General features: G+C 40.5%; 1 protein-coding gene across 4 annotated transcripts in view; it reads right to left on the bottom strand.

Annotated features, from left to right (window-relative positions):
* Nucleotides 1-2,017: 2,017 nt before the first annotated feature.
* Nucleotides 2,018-13,351, bottom strand: part of nrgnb (neurogranin (protein kinase C substrate, RC3) b) — a 49,390-nt gene continuing 38,056 nt past the window's right edge. For all 4 annotated transcript variants that reach the window (XM_066710045.1, XM_066710050.1, XM_066710059.1 and 1 more), the window contains exon 7: nt 2,018-4,260. In XM_066710045.1, coding sequence (XP_066566142.1) covers nt 4,205-4,260 — 56 coding nt within the window. In that variant the 3' untranslated portion in view covers nt 2,018-4,204. The remainder of the gene's footprint in view (nt 4,261-13,351) is intronic.

The raw sequence follows: 13,351 nt of genomic DNA, 5'->3' as shown, positions 1-13,351 counted from the left end.
TTCAAAATTAATACGTACGGAGTAAACCATATGCTCAAGAAATATTCCACACTTGTCGATATCATTGTTTTAATTCAGCATTTAAAACAAAACAAGAGGATGTTATCATTTTACATTGAGATATTGCACTTATAAGTTATTTATAAAGTGTGATATTTATAAAGGTGTGCTGTGAGCAGGAGTGTTTGGCAAAGCAAACTCAATGCATGGTCAAACTATGTTGACCAGTGTCCCCTGTTACTGTCCTGTGGTTTGATATCATACGGAAATCATGATCATGAACTCAGACCATCAGACTGTGCTCACCGCGGCTGTGAGGAGCGCTGGCAGAACAGTCTCTGCACATTGGAAACGAGAGCACAAAGAAAATCAAGAGGAGGGCAGAGCAGAGGGAACTCACCGACATTTTTAGCACATGCTCCAGTTCCTGCTGTCCCCAATGGTTTGCATCGCTGTAATTACAGTGGAGGCTGAGGTAAAAAATGTGTTAGACAGTAGAGTGGGAATACAGCTTGGCAGAGGGAATTTGATTCTTTTTCAAATGTATTTAACGTTTCAAGCATAACTTCTCAACTATGCTGAAGTTTAAACACCTTAAACATGAAACTGCCAGGACTTGACTAATTGCATTTTATTCAGTTTGGTGTCTGATGTCTTTTTCCTTGTGTGAAAATGCAGAGCCACATCATTTAAACAGCCTCCCACAGAGATGCCATCAAGGACATATTTTGGATTCAAAGATATTAATATAGATTGCAAATGATCTGGGCAAAATAGACTTAAACAGGCAAAAGCAACAAAACGTTATGCAACGGTTATATCTCTACCTTGCTTGCTCATTTGTACTGATGATATGAAGAAGCTGTGATGTTGACAGAACATTGCATCTGTGCAATATTTTGGGGAGTGCTGCCTGAATAACATGCTTTTTGCATTTGGGAGTGAACTTTGCAGTGTCACTTTAAAAAAATATATAAATCTTGTGCTGGTAAAGGAAAAAAAAACCTGCTTGGTTTATTTATCTATCTATATAGAGAGACAAAGATATATGGCTAAATATGTTGGCCTCCAGAAACAGAGAGAGAAGAATGTACTCTGCAATAGGATTCCTGTCCTGCACGGTCACTCTCAGCGTGTGTCTGCTCCACTTTTAAGAGCGAATGCTATTTGGAGACGACACAAAACACATTACTAAAGCCGTGTGCTGCAAGATTAATTGCACAAGCTATACAGTCAGTAAATAGGAAACATACAGAAAACACTGCACATCTTTCAATAAGCCGAGAATAAATCACAGCACAATTAACAGATTGCTATATATAGGTTGACAACTTAGCATGTTCTTAAGACAACTCCAGCACAGTTGCAGTCTCTAACTCATCTCTCGATCAGCTCAATTGACAGTCTAAATAAAGAGTCTCTCTCCAACCCACAGCAGACTGCAGACATTGAAACTTTGTTGCTTTCTGTTGTCTTTTAGTGAGCTTGTGTTTGCATGTTTCTCAGCGCTTCTGAAATGCAAGCTGATGAATCCAAGCTCGTCTGAAAGTTGTTCACTGGGACACCCAACAAAAAAAGCTGTAATTTTTAAATGTTATGTATTTCGGCACCGGTCTCCTGCAGAGTGCATTAACTCCTCGCCCTGCACCCTCGTGAACTACTTTCTGCTGCACTTTGCATGAAAGCGCTTGTTCGTTTCTATTAAACCGGCTCAACACAGGGACTAGGCCACATCCAAGACTGTCCTTATTAGGCAGCTCTGCAGATACCGCATGTAACAGGCCTTCCAGACACCATTTGTTAAACACAAGACTAGCTATACTGTATTTCATTAATCTTGTGCTGAAGTGGAGCCCCGGTAAAAGCTTTATGCATTTATTTACAATTAAGAGGCGATAACAACATTGGGATTTTCCATTAGTCAGCTAGTACATGGGGTGATGGGTATATTCCAGTAGCCCCAAAGTTGATCCCACACTCAAGACAGCAAGTCAATAATGAAGGAATGGACACGGTGTTTAAAATCTCAGGTTTAATTAGTAATCCATTCAAGTCTTTACAGATGGAACCTCTTTACAGGGTTGCAAGAGAAAACCAGCTCGGGTTTGTAGGTTTTACATGCAGCATGCTAATGTACGCAGTCTATATCACTTAATACATTTGCATTCTTGTCCATCTGCAGCGAAAAGGAAAGGAAGTCAATCAGTTGAAAGTTTACATCCAAAAAGGAAAATCAATTATAAAATCCACTTTCCTGATACCCATGCACTTCACTGGATACATAATAAATGAACTAATTCACCCCCACACCCCTACCCCTCCGATATTGTTTTAAGTATATAAAACACGATAGCAAAAGTAAATCAATGGAGTTAACAAACCTGTAATTGGACAACGTGAGGCATGATCATTTGCAAACGAGAACAGAAATAAACGAAGGATCAAATTTTAAATATTTACTTTCCTATGTTACATTAATATAAATAGGAAAATGCTGTTGCTTAAACAGTCCTTGTGTCTGTGTTTTGTCGTAGAGTTGTGCCAATTATAGGATTTCCCGCAGTTGAGGGAGATATCAGTAAAGAAAGATTACTCATATGTCCCAGTTACAAAGTATTGATGCAAAAGTCTAAAGCTATCAAATGAAATTAATCTGAGAAAGTCTGATGCACAACGAAGAAAAACACAAGAGATGAATCTCTAATCCTCACGTACATTGCTTACGAGGGTGGAATCACATCAAGACTCGCAACTAGCACTGGTACAATGTTTTCACTTAACCTTTCAAAGCAGCAGCGCCAACAGCCACATCAGAAACGGTTCTTGCACTTTCAGCAGCACACTGTGGGAAGGTCATGTTGTTAAGCGACTACATTTTAAATAATTGAAATAAAGGCAATTATATATGTTATTAAATCCACAACAAATGCAGCAACTATGAAGATGGAGAAGAAGAAGAATGGTGGCCCTGCTTTAATCAAGACCTCAACCCACCTGGCAACTACAAATTAAACGCCTGCAAGATGACTCACATGTAAACCACAATCCGCCCTTAATTCACTGCTTTGTACGTTGTGCTTTGTGGGTGGGCCGACGTTTTGATTTGTTCCAGGGCATTTCGCACCTGTGACTCCTTTTATTTGTATACAAAGATGACTATGCAATTTCTCATAATATGTGCAGGAAGAACATAACATCAAATTAATTAAAGTCGTTGTTTTCTTTGTTTTAATGTGCTGCCATTCCATTCTGTTGAACAAGGCCATTAAAAAGGCAATCAGCAGAAGGGAGAAAAAATAAGCTTACAAAGTAATTTATATAACGATCTGCAGATTAAAGATGTAGTCTGTAAGCCCCAAACTGTCTTACTTATTATTTACTTCAACTACTTCACGATTTATGCACTTTTTAATTTGTTGTTTCTTCCTGAGATTCCAAAACAAAACATAAAAAAACGTCTACAGGGGACTTGAATCAGCATTTGTCAGTTGATCGTTTACTTATATACCGTTTGATTGCTGGTTTGTCTTTGGACAAGCTAAATAAACCTTCAATCTTTTTTAATCTGTTTGACACAGTTCGGACGAGTTTAACTCCAAAATCTGAGCCCCCACACAGTTCTCACAATAAAGGGAGGCATCTTACCTTTCCCGATAGTCTCTGTCAGAAAGGTCAGCGTGTGCGTTTGTGTGTCGGGCATCTCGTGCGTGCAAACCAGGAAAGTAAACTCTTTCATTCATGCAATACATCAAAAAACAAATCTCAAAGGCATTTTGCTTTTTAAGTAAATTAAAGGGAGCGTTCAATTTAAGAAAGAAAGAAAGAAAGATAGAGACTTAAGACAGTACAATACAGTAATAAATATTGAAATAAAAAAAGAGTTATAATATTGTATGACATTCACCTGCTCCTATTTAATTTGATTGTGTAAACGGGAAACCCTTTTGTCACTCTTCACACTATAATGGGCGTAGTACCAATATGAGATTAAAATAAAATGTGAATGTTATATATTCATCAACAGAAATCTACATTTATGGAACAGGAAGCAGGAAAGTGGGGACAAGTTCACCGATTCAATAAAATATCTCCGAATCTATTTGTTTCTAGGTGTTGAATGCTGAACGTCGAATGTTTCTCTATAGTAACTGGAAAAAGGTCAGGCAGGTCTGCTGTCCTCCGCCCGGCTGCAGTCCTCCCTCTCTCACTGTTCGGGGGCCGAGGCGTCTTCTCCCATTACCCCTTCAGACTCGGCTGCACCTACAAGACATGGAGGCAACAAACACACATTGGAGCTCAATCAGCACCAACTTACAGATCAGCCTGTGTCCAGTTCAGTTACTGCCAGTTTATCCTCACATGTGTGGGTCCAAACCTTTCTACATATTTAAGGAGATGAGGACGTCAGATAGGCTATCATGATGGTAATGTTCAGACTGTACAATGCACTAGTTAGAGCTCAACTGGATACTGTGGACAGTTCTGGGCTCCACACTTCAAGAAAGATATCGCTGCTCTAGAGGCAGTTCAGAGGAGAGCAACCAGACTTATTCCAGGTCTGAAGAGAAAGTCCTACTGATAGACTGAGGAACTGAACCTTTTCACCCTGGAACAGAGACTACGTGGGGACTTGATCCAAGTCTTCAAAATCATGAAGGGCATCGACCACATCAAACCAGAGGAGCTTTTCCAGATCAGCAGGGACACACGCACCCGGGGACACAAATGGAAATTGGGCTTCAAGACATTCAAGACAGAAAACAGGAGACACTTCTTCACACAGAGAGGCGTCACAATCTGAACAAACTCCCCAGCGATGTGGCTGAAGAGACAATTTGGGAACATTCAAAAACAGACTGGATAGGATCCTTGGATCACTCACTTATTAATGGACACCAAATGAGAACAATGGGGTGAATGGCCTCCTCTTGTTTGGACACTTTATGTTCTGATGTTCTTATGACTATCCAGGTGCTAGTAGCTTTACAGATCTTGCATCTTTTTGTGGAAAGATCCTGTGGGAGCCCTTATTAAACTTAAGTTCAAATGTATTTTTGAAATTCGCCCAAATAATCCCCACGAGACCATCTCATTAGAGGTTTTAACATGTCTCCTCTCAGCAATACAATTCAGACCTGCTCATCGTGTTTTAAAGCACTTCAGAAGTGGAGAATTGTGTGATCTGTGTGAGTCTGATTGAATTGAACTTGTAGAGCTGCTGTCTCACCTTGATATGGGCGTTTAAGTGCAAGAGTACATGAAGAGGATTTCAGACACATTTGAACTCGAGTCTGCCTCCGGCTCGGGGATTGTTTCCACGCCTCTGCTCTTCCTCTTGTAAGCAGTTGCCCTCAAAGCGATTGATCACAGACGGCTGTTCTGATCTCTCTACCGAGCCTGGTGCTCTTCATGCTTACACTAGCAATTTCACTGTCGGCAGTGAAAACAACATTTTTTGTGAGGAACAATGTTACAGCATTTGGTGAGAACAGTATTAATTTAAAACGCTGATTTTAGATATTTAGGAGAAACTACCACTGCAAGCGCCCGTCCTTACACTAGATATGACTCCTGCAACCTTGCTTGAATACGAGTGAGGTGCCTCTCTTGAGCCCCAGCTGCTGGTTACTGAGGGGCGCAGCTCAGGGCGAACCATGCAACCTAGCCTGCTCTTTCTGGGCTGATAGAGGACACAATCAATCAAACAAGTTAATATCCAATCCCTGAGCACATTGCCGATGCCAATAATCAGTAACTCACTGTTGTCTTCACTGAAACCCCAGGACTGTATGGACACATTGTTGCAGATGTCCTAAATCTGATTAAGGTATTTACTAATTAATAAGGACAGTGCAGCTCCAAGGAACCAGATGTTAAATCATTTCCAATCGTTTAATAATTTCCCTGGTATTAGAAGATAAAAAACATATATTTATCAAATACGCACTGCATGAAAACTACTACAAAAAAAACGAACTACATGTACGAACTACATTGTTGTCCTCCGCATTAGTAAAGACTTTTTCAAAGACTGGAACGAGGACAGTGTGCCACCGAAGACGGAGCATATAGAGTGAATTATCCCGGCACATATCACTGCAGTTTTACAGCTCATCCATAATGTAAAACTGTCAATCAGAAAATCTGTAGAGCACTAAGAGACACCTGGCCGGAAGTATAATCCCTGCACAGTGTGGCGTCTGTCTTGCACTGCAGAATAGTTTGAATTAACCTAATTCTAGTCTGGTTTTAAAAAATACAAAAAAAGGAGAAAGAATATATTTTTGTATTGTCTTCACACTTACAAATGTTATTTTTTCATCAAGATTGGTAGAAAACAGGCGATTGGCGTGCAAGCTTCAAAAGTTAAACAAACCTCATCACACAGACACACAAGTCACTGGAGCTTATTACTGTAGTGGAGTTAAGTCATTTTTTTGATGGCCTATCCTCTTAAACAGCTATGTAATAATATCTGGGACATATGAGCACAAGTGGCTGATTCTTGTGAACATGCATGGCACACTGAACACAGTCCCTCCTGCCTTATTTAAATTGTTTAAATTATAGAAGCTGCTGAGCTGCTCCTGCACATCCCATGCTTCAGTGAGTGAGCAGAGGTCCTCGAAGGACAGAGCCGTGTCTCCGCCGAGCGCCTTGCCAGGATCCGGGACAAACCTGGACTGCTGTGCTCAACATCTCGTCCAGCGAGAACTGGTTTTGTGTGAGAGATGCTGCTGACAAAGCTTGAAGGAATTTAATTATGAAAAGGAAAGCTCATGTCCCCTGAATGATATTAACGACTTTCAGACAGTGTATACTATTGGCACTGGTGGAAAAGGAAAAACAAACAAACTAACAAACAAAAAAAACTGTCAAAAACAACACCAGTGAATCATACAATGAAAACATAATGATACTAACAGACTGCCGTGTGGAGTAGCTGTTAAAGCCTTGAGCAAGGTACTTTGTAGATTGCTCCCGTAAACAAATAGCTGTATAAAAGGGTTATTGTATTTAAATATGATGTGATTAAAGTTGCCCTGGATAAGGGTGTCTCTGAAGAAATATAGTAATAATAATAGATGTTTAAACACAAACCCATTGTTTTTCAGTCACAGTTTGAAAAAAGTCGTGAAGAATATTTAAACCCCAATACAGCATTAATACATATGCAATGTTGGAGGGTTTTCATTAACCCACTGAAATATTAATGAGAAATCACTGCTTCCTTCATAAAAAAATAAAAACTGGGACAAATATCTCAATGGTTCTGCACCACGTCCCAGTGTAAAACAAGCAAAAGCTGCTTTTCAGACTTATTCAAAGAATATTTCCATCATGTGGTGAGCCGTGGGAAGCACCGGCGCAGAGCCTGTCTTTTGTTTGGTTGTTTGTTTGTTGCGTGCGCTGCTGTATTGCTGGGTGCGGGAACGTCTTGTGGAGGTCTTTCAGTCTTTCGCAGCTCCTCCTCGCTGAGTCGCATGGCAGCACGCTCCCTCTCGTCAGTGGTGCAGAATTACTGGGCACGCCTCCCTTTCGAACTCCTGTTGAGCTCCTCTCCTATGATACAGCGTTTGATCACCAAATTCCCAATTCATTCTCCCAAAAAGACTGCAGATGCCAGGAAAAGACAGGAATCTCAGATCCACTGCTGTTCTTTAAAACCTTCAGAAGCTCCTACCCCAAACCATCAGGAGCCATCACTTTCTATCTGGTCTGATCCTGCCCTGCCTACTGAGTGCTGTACCAATTTGCCAAAACTGCAGACACGCTATTTTCCCACATATAACTAAAGGCACTGTAGCGTATTTTTGATCAAATGCCATTTATTTTATCTACTGGATGAGAGCTACTGTAGTTTTTGTCACACCCAGTGCAACTTATTACACTTTCTGTGGTAGACGTTTCCCTTGGATGTAGCTCAGGATAACCCTGGCAATAAACTGAAGTACAAAAACATAATTATTAACAGTTGATTCTCAGCAGAAGTAAAATACAAAAATTTAAAATATGAACGGTCAAAGCTTGGGGGTTTTTAATTAGGAAATCGTTAGTAATTACATTATGAACGCAGGGCTCGTTAGTACATATTAATACCATGTCGGAGTCATAGACTCCCCAGAGAATATCAGTTTTTGTCTTTCCAATGCAAAGTTCCCGGGCGTTCAAGTAATTTTCAGATTGAACACAATACTGGAATTTTTTTGAAACCAAGACCCATGATAGTTGGTGAACAAATGCACACAAATTTCACCTGACAGCTACATATACAAATCCTGTTCTGGACACTGAACAAATTGTTGGAAAGCTGACAAGAAATTTAAAAACCATCACCGTAAAGGAAGGAGTTTATTCCCTAGCAGTTTCTGAATAACGCACCTTGCTTTTATATTTTCTAATACATATATAAGCCCTCTCTTTTTCTCTAGGCAGAAAAAAAACTCTCCACCAGAAATAATACAATCAGACAGTAATACATTCAACAATCACTCGACAGTTAAACGGGGATCAACCTACAATAATCTAATCCTGTCATCATAACAAAGTGCGTATTAATGAGAAACAGAGTTTAAAGAAGACTTAATGAGCTATTGTTCTAACGTCATGATTCAGATCAGACTAGAGCGTTCACTGGCTTTCATTAGTGGCCCAGATCTAGTTTCTGAATGCCATTGAAAGCCTGCCATCCGCTAGAAACATAATAGGTAGTCCTGCAAAGAAAACCGTTTCGAAACCTTTACAGCATGCTTTTCAGAAACTGTGTGATGTATAAAGTTTAATTTGCCTAACTAAGAAAACTAAACTAACAAATGTACTTTGATTGTATTGAATAGAGTAAACAGAATGTCAAGGTTGTGTGTTGTGCATACATGTTGTACTGAATCAACTCAAATAAGAAAAGGCATTTTGAAATTAAGCAAGAGCCAACTTCTGCAAGTAAGTCAAGCCAATCCTTATCATTTATCAGACGACGGGGAAATCATGTTTTTTAGGGACTTCAAAAACACTTGTTAATGCGGTTCTCCTGAGAATGGCACTGTAAGATCGCAAGTAAGAAAATAACAAAGGAATTAAAAGGAAGAAAGAATAGGACGTGTCTGCAGGAATGTAATTTTGGCGACACAAAGATGTCTCCCCTGTTTGCTGCTCTGCCTTTAATCACAAATTGAGAGAGAGAAGAAAGAAAGTAGAGTGTTTTGTATGCTCTTCCAGGACCAGACAAGAGGGCAAACCAGCCGTGAGAGACTCGAATCTCATTTCACTCGAACTCAAAGAGCATACATTTATTTTCTAGTTCAAAACCTTTTATTACAGACTAGAAATGGAAAGTGGCATCACTTCTGAAAAGATGTAGGGGCCTCAAATGACCTGGCTTGCTAAAAATAAAGGAAACTGTTGTGGCAGTTGTAATGTTCTGATTGGTTCCTGCAGTGGGAAGGGCTTGTGCCGAGTGTCGAATGGGGAGCTGCTTCTTATACTGGCGTGCAGGTGGGCAAGGGGGGCAGCGAGGCGTGCCACAATTCCTGCGGATGACATTATCTCCACTGCATATTCATATGCTCTCTTAGAAGTGCAAAAAGCCACGTTCGAACCCTGTCACTCCGAGCACGGGATGAGCCTGCGAACGGACAGGGTGGCATTCTTCGAGGCTTCGTCACGTCATGTGTGCGCCCAGCAGGACCCAGCCATCTGCTGCTGCACTGGGCACGAGCTTACAGCGCCATTTGCACCCTCTCCAAAGACTGTGCGCAGGACTCGGCACGCATGCCACAATCAGACTCTCGCTCCTGTTGTCTACGAGAAAGGGGACACACTCAAGAATCTGTTTTAGTCTCAAGTTTCTTTTTAATCTTTCATCTTTTTATTCCTTCAGAAACACATAATGGCACAACAGCCAAAACACAGACCACCTTTTTGGCATCTATATGCTACAAAAACACGACCAAAGACAAAAGTGTCTTGAGACTTGAGATCTTTTGCCTCATTTCAGGTCCTTGCTGTATCTTGTATTGTGTTTTGTGTTACTTTAGTGTATCACATAGTTATCGCTATGCTCTATTCTACATATTTTCTACATATCCTATCTACAATAGGTAACTTTTTACAGTTGCCAGTTGATGGTATCAAGTTGTATATGATTCAAGCGTGATGTTATTGGTTTTGTACCATTTGTTATGCAACTTTGTAATAAAGTGAAAATGTAAATCATACAAACATAAATAGAAACTCTTTATATAGGAAGCTGCTTTTGTTATGTAAGAAAATGCCAGCTCTAAGTGTACTACTTACCAGTTCTTTAAAGCAAAAAGAGGAATGATATTATCTCCCTCTGGCTTTAGCATTTTGCAAGCTCTCATGTGGAGATACCGCCAAGCAGAGAATCACACGTTCTGCTTTGCTGTTCGGTTTGTTAATGTACATGAATCCACCCGGGATTCGCAAGGGAAAGGGGTGTATAACATACAAAGCATTCTCCTTCAGCTATCCTAAGATTGTTAGACTCATTGTCGAGGGTAATGTCTTCTACATTGTCGAGAATTTATTTCCCTGAATTAGACTGGAGCAAAACACAGGAGTGTGAAGGACTGGGCTGAAATGTGCTTTAATGGAAGGGTAAAACCCCCCAAGGGTTTTCAAAAGTATGCTTCCGAATTCTTCTTTTCGTTATTAAGTATTCATAAAAACTGCATAATTTGGAGTTTATTATTGTAGCTAGCAACCCATTTGCATTAAATTGTAATATGATTTCCAATGGGTGCGAGTCTGTGTTTGACAGACTAAAATTATAACGGAATACAGTGTCATCTGGGCTCCTAGAAAAAACATTGCTGGTGTAAAAAATATTCCAAAGAGTGTGAGAGAAATAAAGACAATACCCAAAAAAATATAAAAATATACAGTATATACACACTTCAGTTCTGACTTGTTTTTCAGGATAATAAAAAAAATCTGAAGGTCAAACATAATACGAGGGAAATAACAAATACATATTTTCATATAATATGTTTGAAATGCCTCTCTCTGTATTGTATTGCTGTCCCTCAACGCCGAGAGAAAGCAGAAATACACAGCAAGCCTACAGAGTCTGCCTGGCTTCCTAAAACTGTCAATCTGTCAGTGTTTCTTAATTTGAAACAACACTGATTATAGGGAACAAACACAAAATAAAACCGAACTTCAATAGTTTTTCTTTCTGCTTGCTTGGGGTGGGGGGGGATTGGCATCTCATCTCAATTACAGCACTGCCGTTACAGTGTATGGACTACACTTGATCTGTTTAATGTTATCCGTGGGGTGGAAATCTAAATTCTACGTTTGGAGGAGAAACGGGAAAGCCAGGTGAGCTTTCGAGCTCGACAGGCAGGTGATGTATGTCTCAGGGCCTGAACACATTAATTCTAGCTTCCTGGTGAGGACACACTGATGCACCTGCAGTTAAAAATAACGTCCCGACACCAGGGATGCTTAGCAACCGGCAACTAGGTTGACGTCTCTGCGAAACGGGCCTAAATTGGGAAGCGCTAGTCTGGCCTTCCCTCAGGGTGGGACCACAGAGGTCCTGCGAGCCGTCCAATCAGTACGCCAGCTGAGAAAGGTGCTGTGCGGTCGCCAGAACAAGAAATAAAAAAAGCCTGCACGGTCATTTACATTGCCCCATTTTTCAGAGTGTAGGTCACAAGACAAACTTAACAGGACACAGATTAAAGTGGGGTTAAAATATCCATTGTTTTGGTGGTTTATTGGCTGCTGGGATAGATTTTGAATATGTGGTGCTTGAGGTGATTAGATATAGCAAATGTTATATATTAAATAAATAAATAATCCCCTCAGAGACTGTAGATGATTCTTCGGCTGTTGTAATACAGAGGTCAAAGCAGAGATTGTGAAAAGGTTTTCTTCTTTGGAACATCAATACAGGACTTGAGTGGGGTTTAAATATATATATATATACACACACACATATAATACCGAATACAAGGTCAGTCTTTCACTTGACAGCTTTAAAAATGTGCCCTTCTCACAAATATAGCAGAAACTCTGGAAAGAACAACAGGAATAAATCTCTCTACTGGAGGGTATAAAGTAAATGGAAGGATCGTCTAACCTACTCCATCACCCGTTACAGAGATCAATGAAACTCAATGAAGGTCTGACACCAACTAGATGAAGTAAGACATGAGAAAGACCTAGGAGTCTACATGGACTCCTCACTTTCTCCATCCAAACAATGTGGGGAAGCAATAAAAAAGGCAAACAGACTTTAGGGTATATTGTCAAAAGTGTAGAATTGAGAACAAGGGCAGTAATGTTCAGACTGTACAATGCACTAGTTAGAGCTCATCTGGATACTGTGGACAGTTCTGGGCTCCACACTTCAAGAAAGATATCGCTGCTCTAGAGGCAGTTCAGAGGAGAGCAACCAGACTTATTCCAGGTCTGAAGGGAATGTCCTACTGAGAGACTGAGGAACTGAACCTTTTCACCCTGGAACAGAGGAGACTACGTGGGGACTTGATTCAAGTCTTCAAAATCATGAAAGGCATCGACCACATCAAACCAGGGGAGCTTTTACAGATCAGCAGGGACACACGCACCCGGGGACACAAATGGAAATTGGGCTTCAAGGCATTCAAGACAGAAAACAGGAGACACTTCTTCACACAGAGAGGCGTCACAATCTGAACAAACTCCCCAGCGATGTGGCTGAAGAGACAATTTGGGAACATTCAAAAACAGACTGGATAGGATCCTGGATCACTTAGTTATTAATGGACACCAAACGAGCACGATGGGGCAAATGGCCTCCTCTCAATTGTAAACTTATGACACCAACGTTTAAAAACAACAACAAAAGAGAAGTATTATGCCACAGGTAAGGGACAAGTCGATTTGAATTGCAGTGTCAATGTATCTGAATAGCTAATAATAATAATAATAATAATAACATCTCACTTGTGCTTTAATTTCCATTTCATTTGCAAATTACCATCTGATTCCATTATCGCCTAGCAACCAGTAATTAGGATGGTGGTGTGATGAAAAGCTGTTAAACGAGTTCTGGAGGAGGCAGCTAGTTTGGTAGCCAGGAACTGATCTCTTGGGGAACCCGTGTTTTAAAGTCCTTGTTCTGAAATATCACTGCGCTCCCCTGGGACCGACTTACCTCCACATGACTGACACTGCTCATTAGAAGTTACCCAACCGGTCTGACCACTAGGGTAAAGAGCACGACGCCTCGAGCAACATCTGAGCTTTCAAGGACAGCTCTCGAGTGGGCAAACCTGGACTTGAAAATCCTGAGAACTGAGGAGAATTACAACACAAGAACCAGAACCATTACAATAAT

This window comes from Amia ocellicauda, chromosome 1, assembly GCF_036373705.1.
Source record: "Amia ocellicauda isolate fAmiCal2 chromosome 1, fAmiCal2.hap1, whole genome shotgun sequence".
NCBI classification, from domain to species: Eukaryota; Metazoa; Chordata; class Actinopteri; order Amiiformes; family Amiidae; genus Amia; species Amia ocellicauda.
Note: the sequence above shows the minus strand (reverse complement) of the source record. Positions and strands in the feature narration are given on the sequence as shown.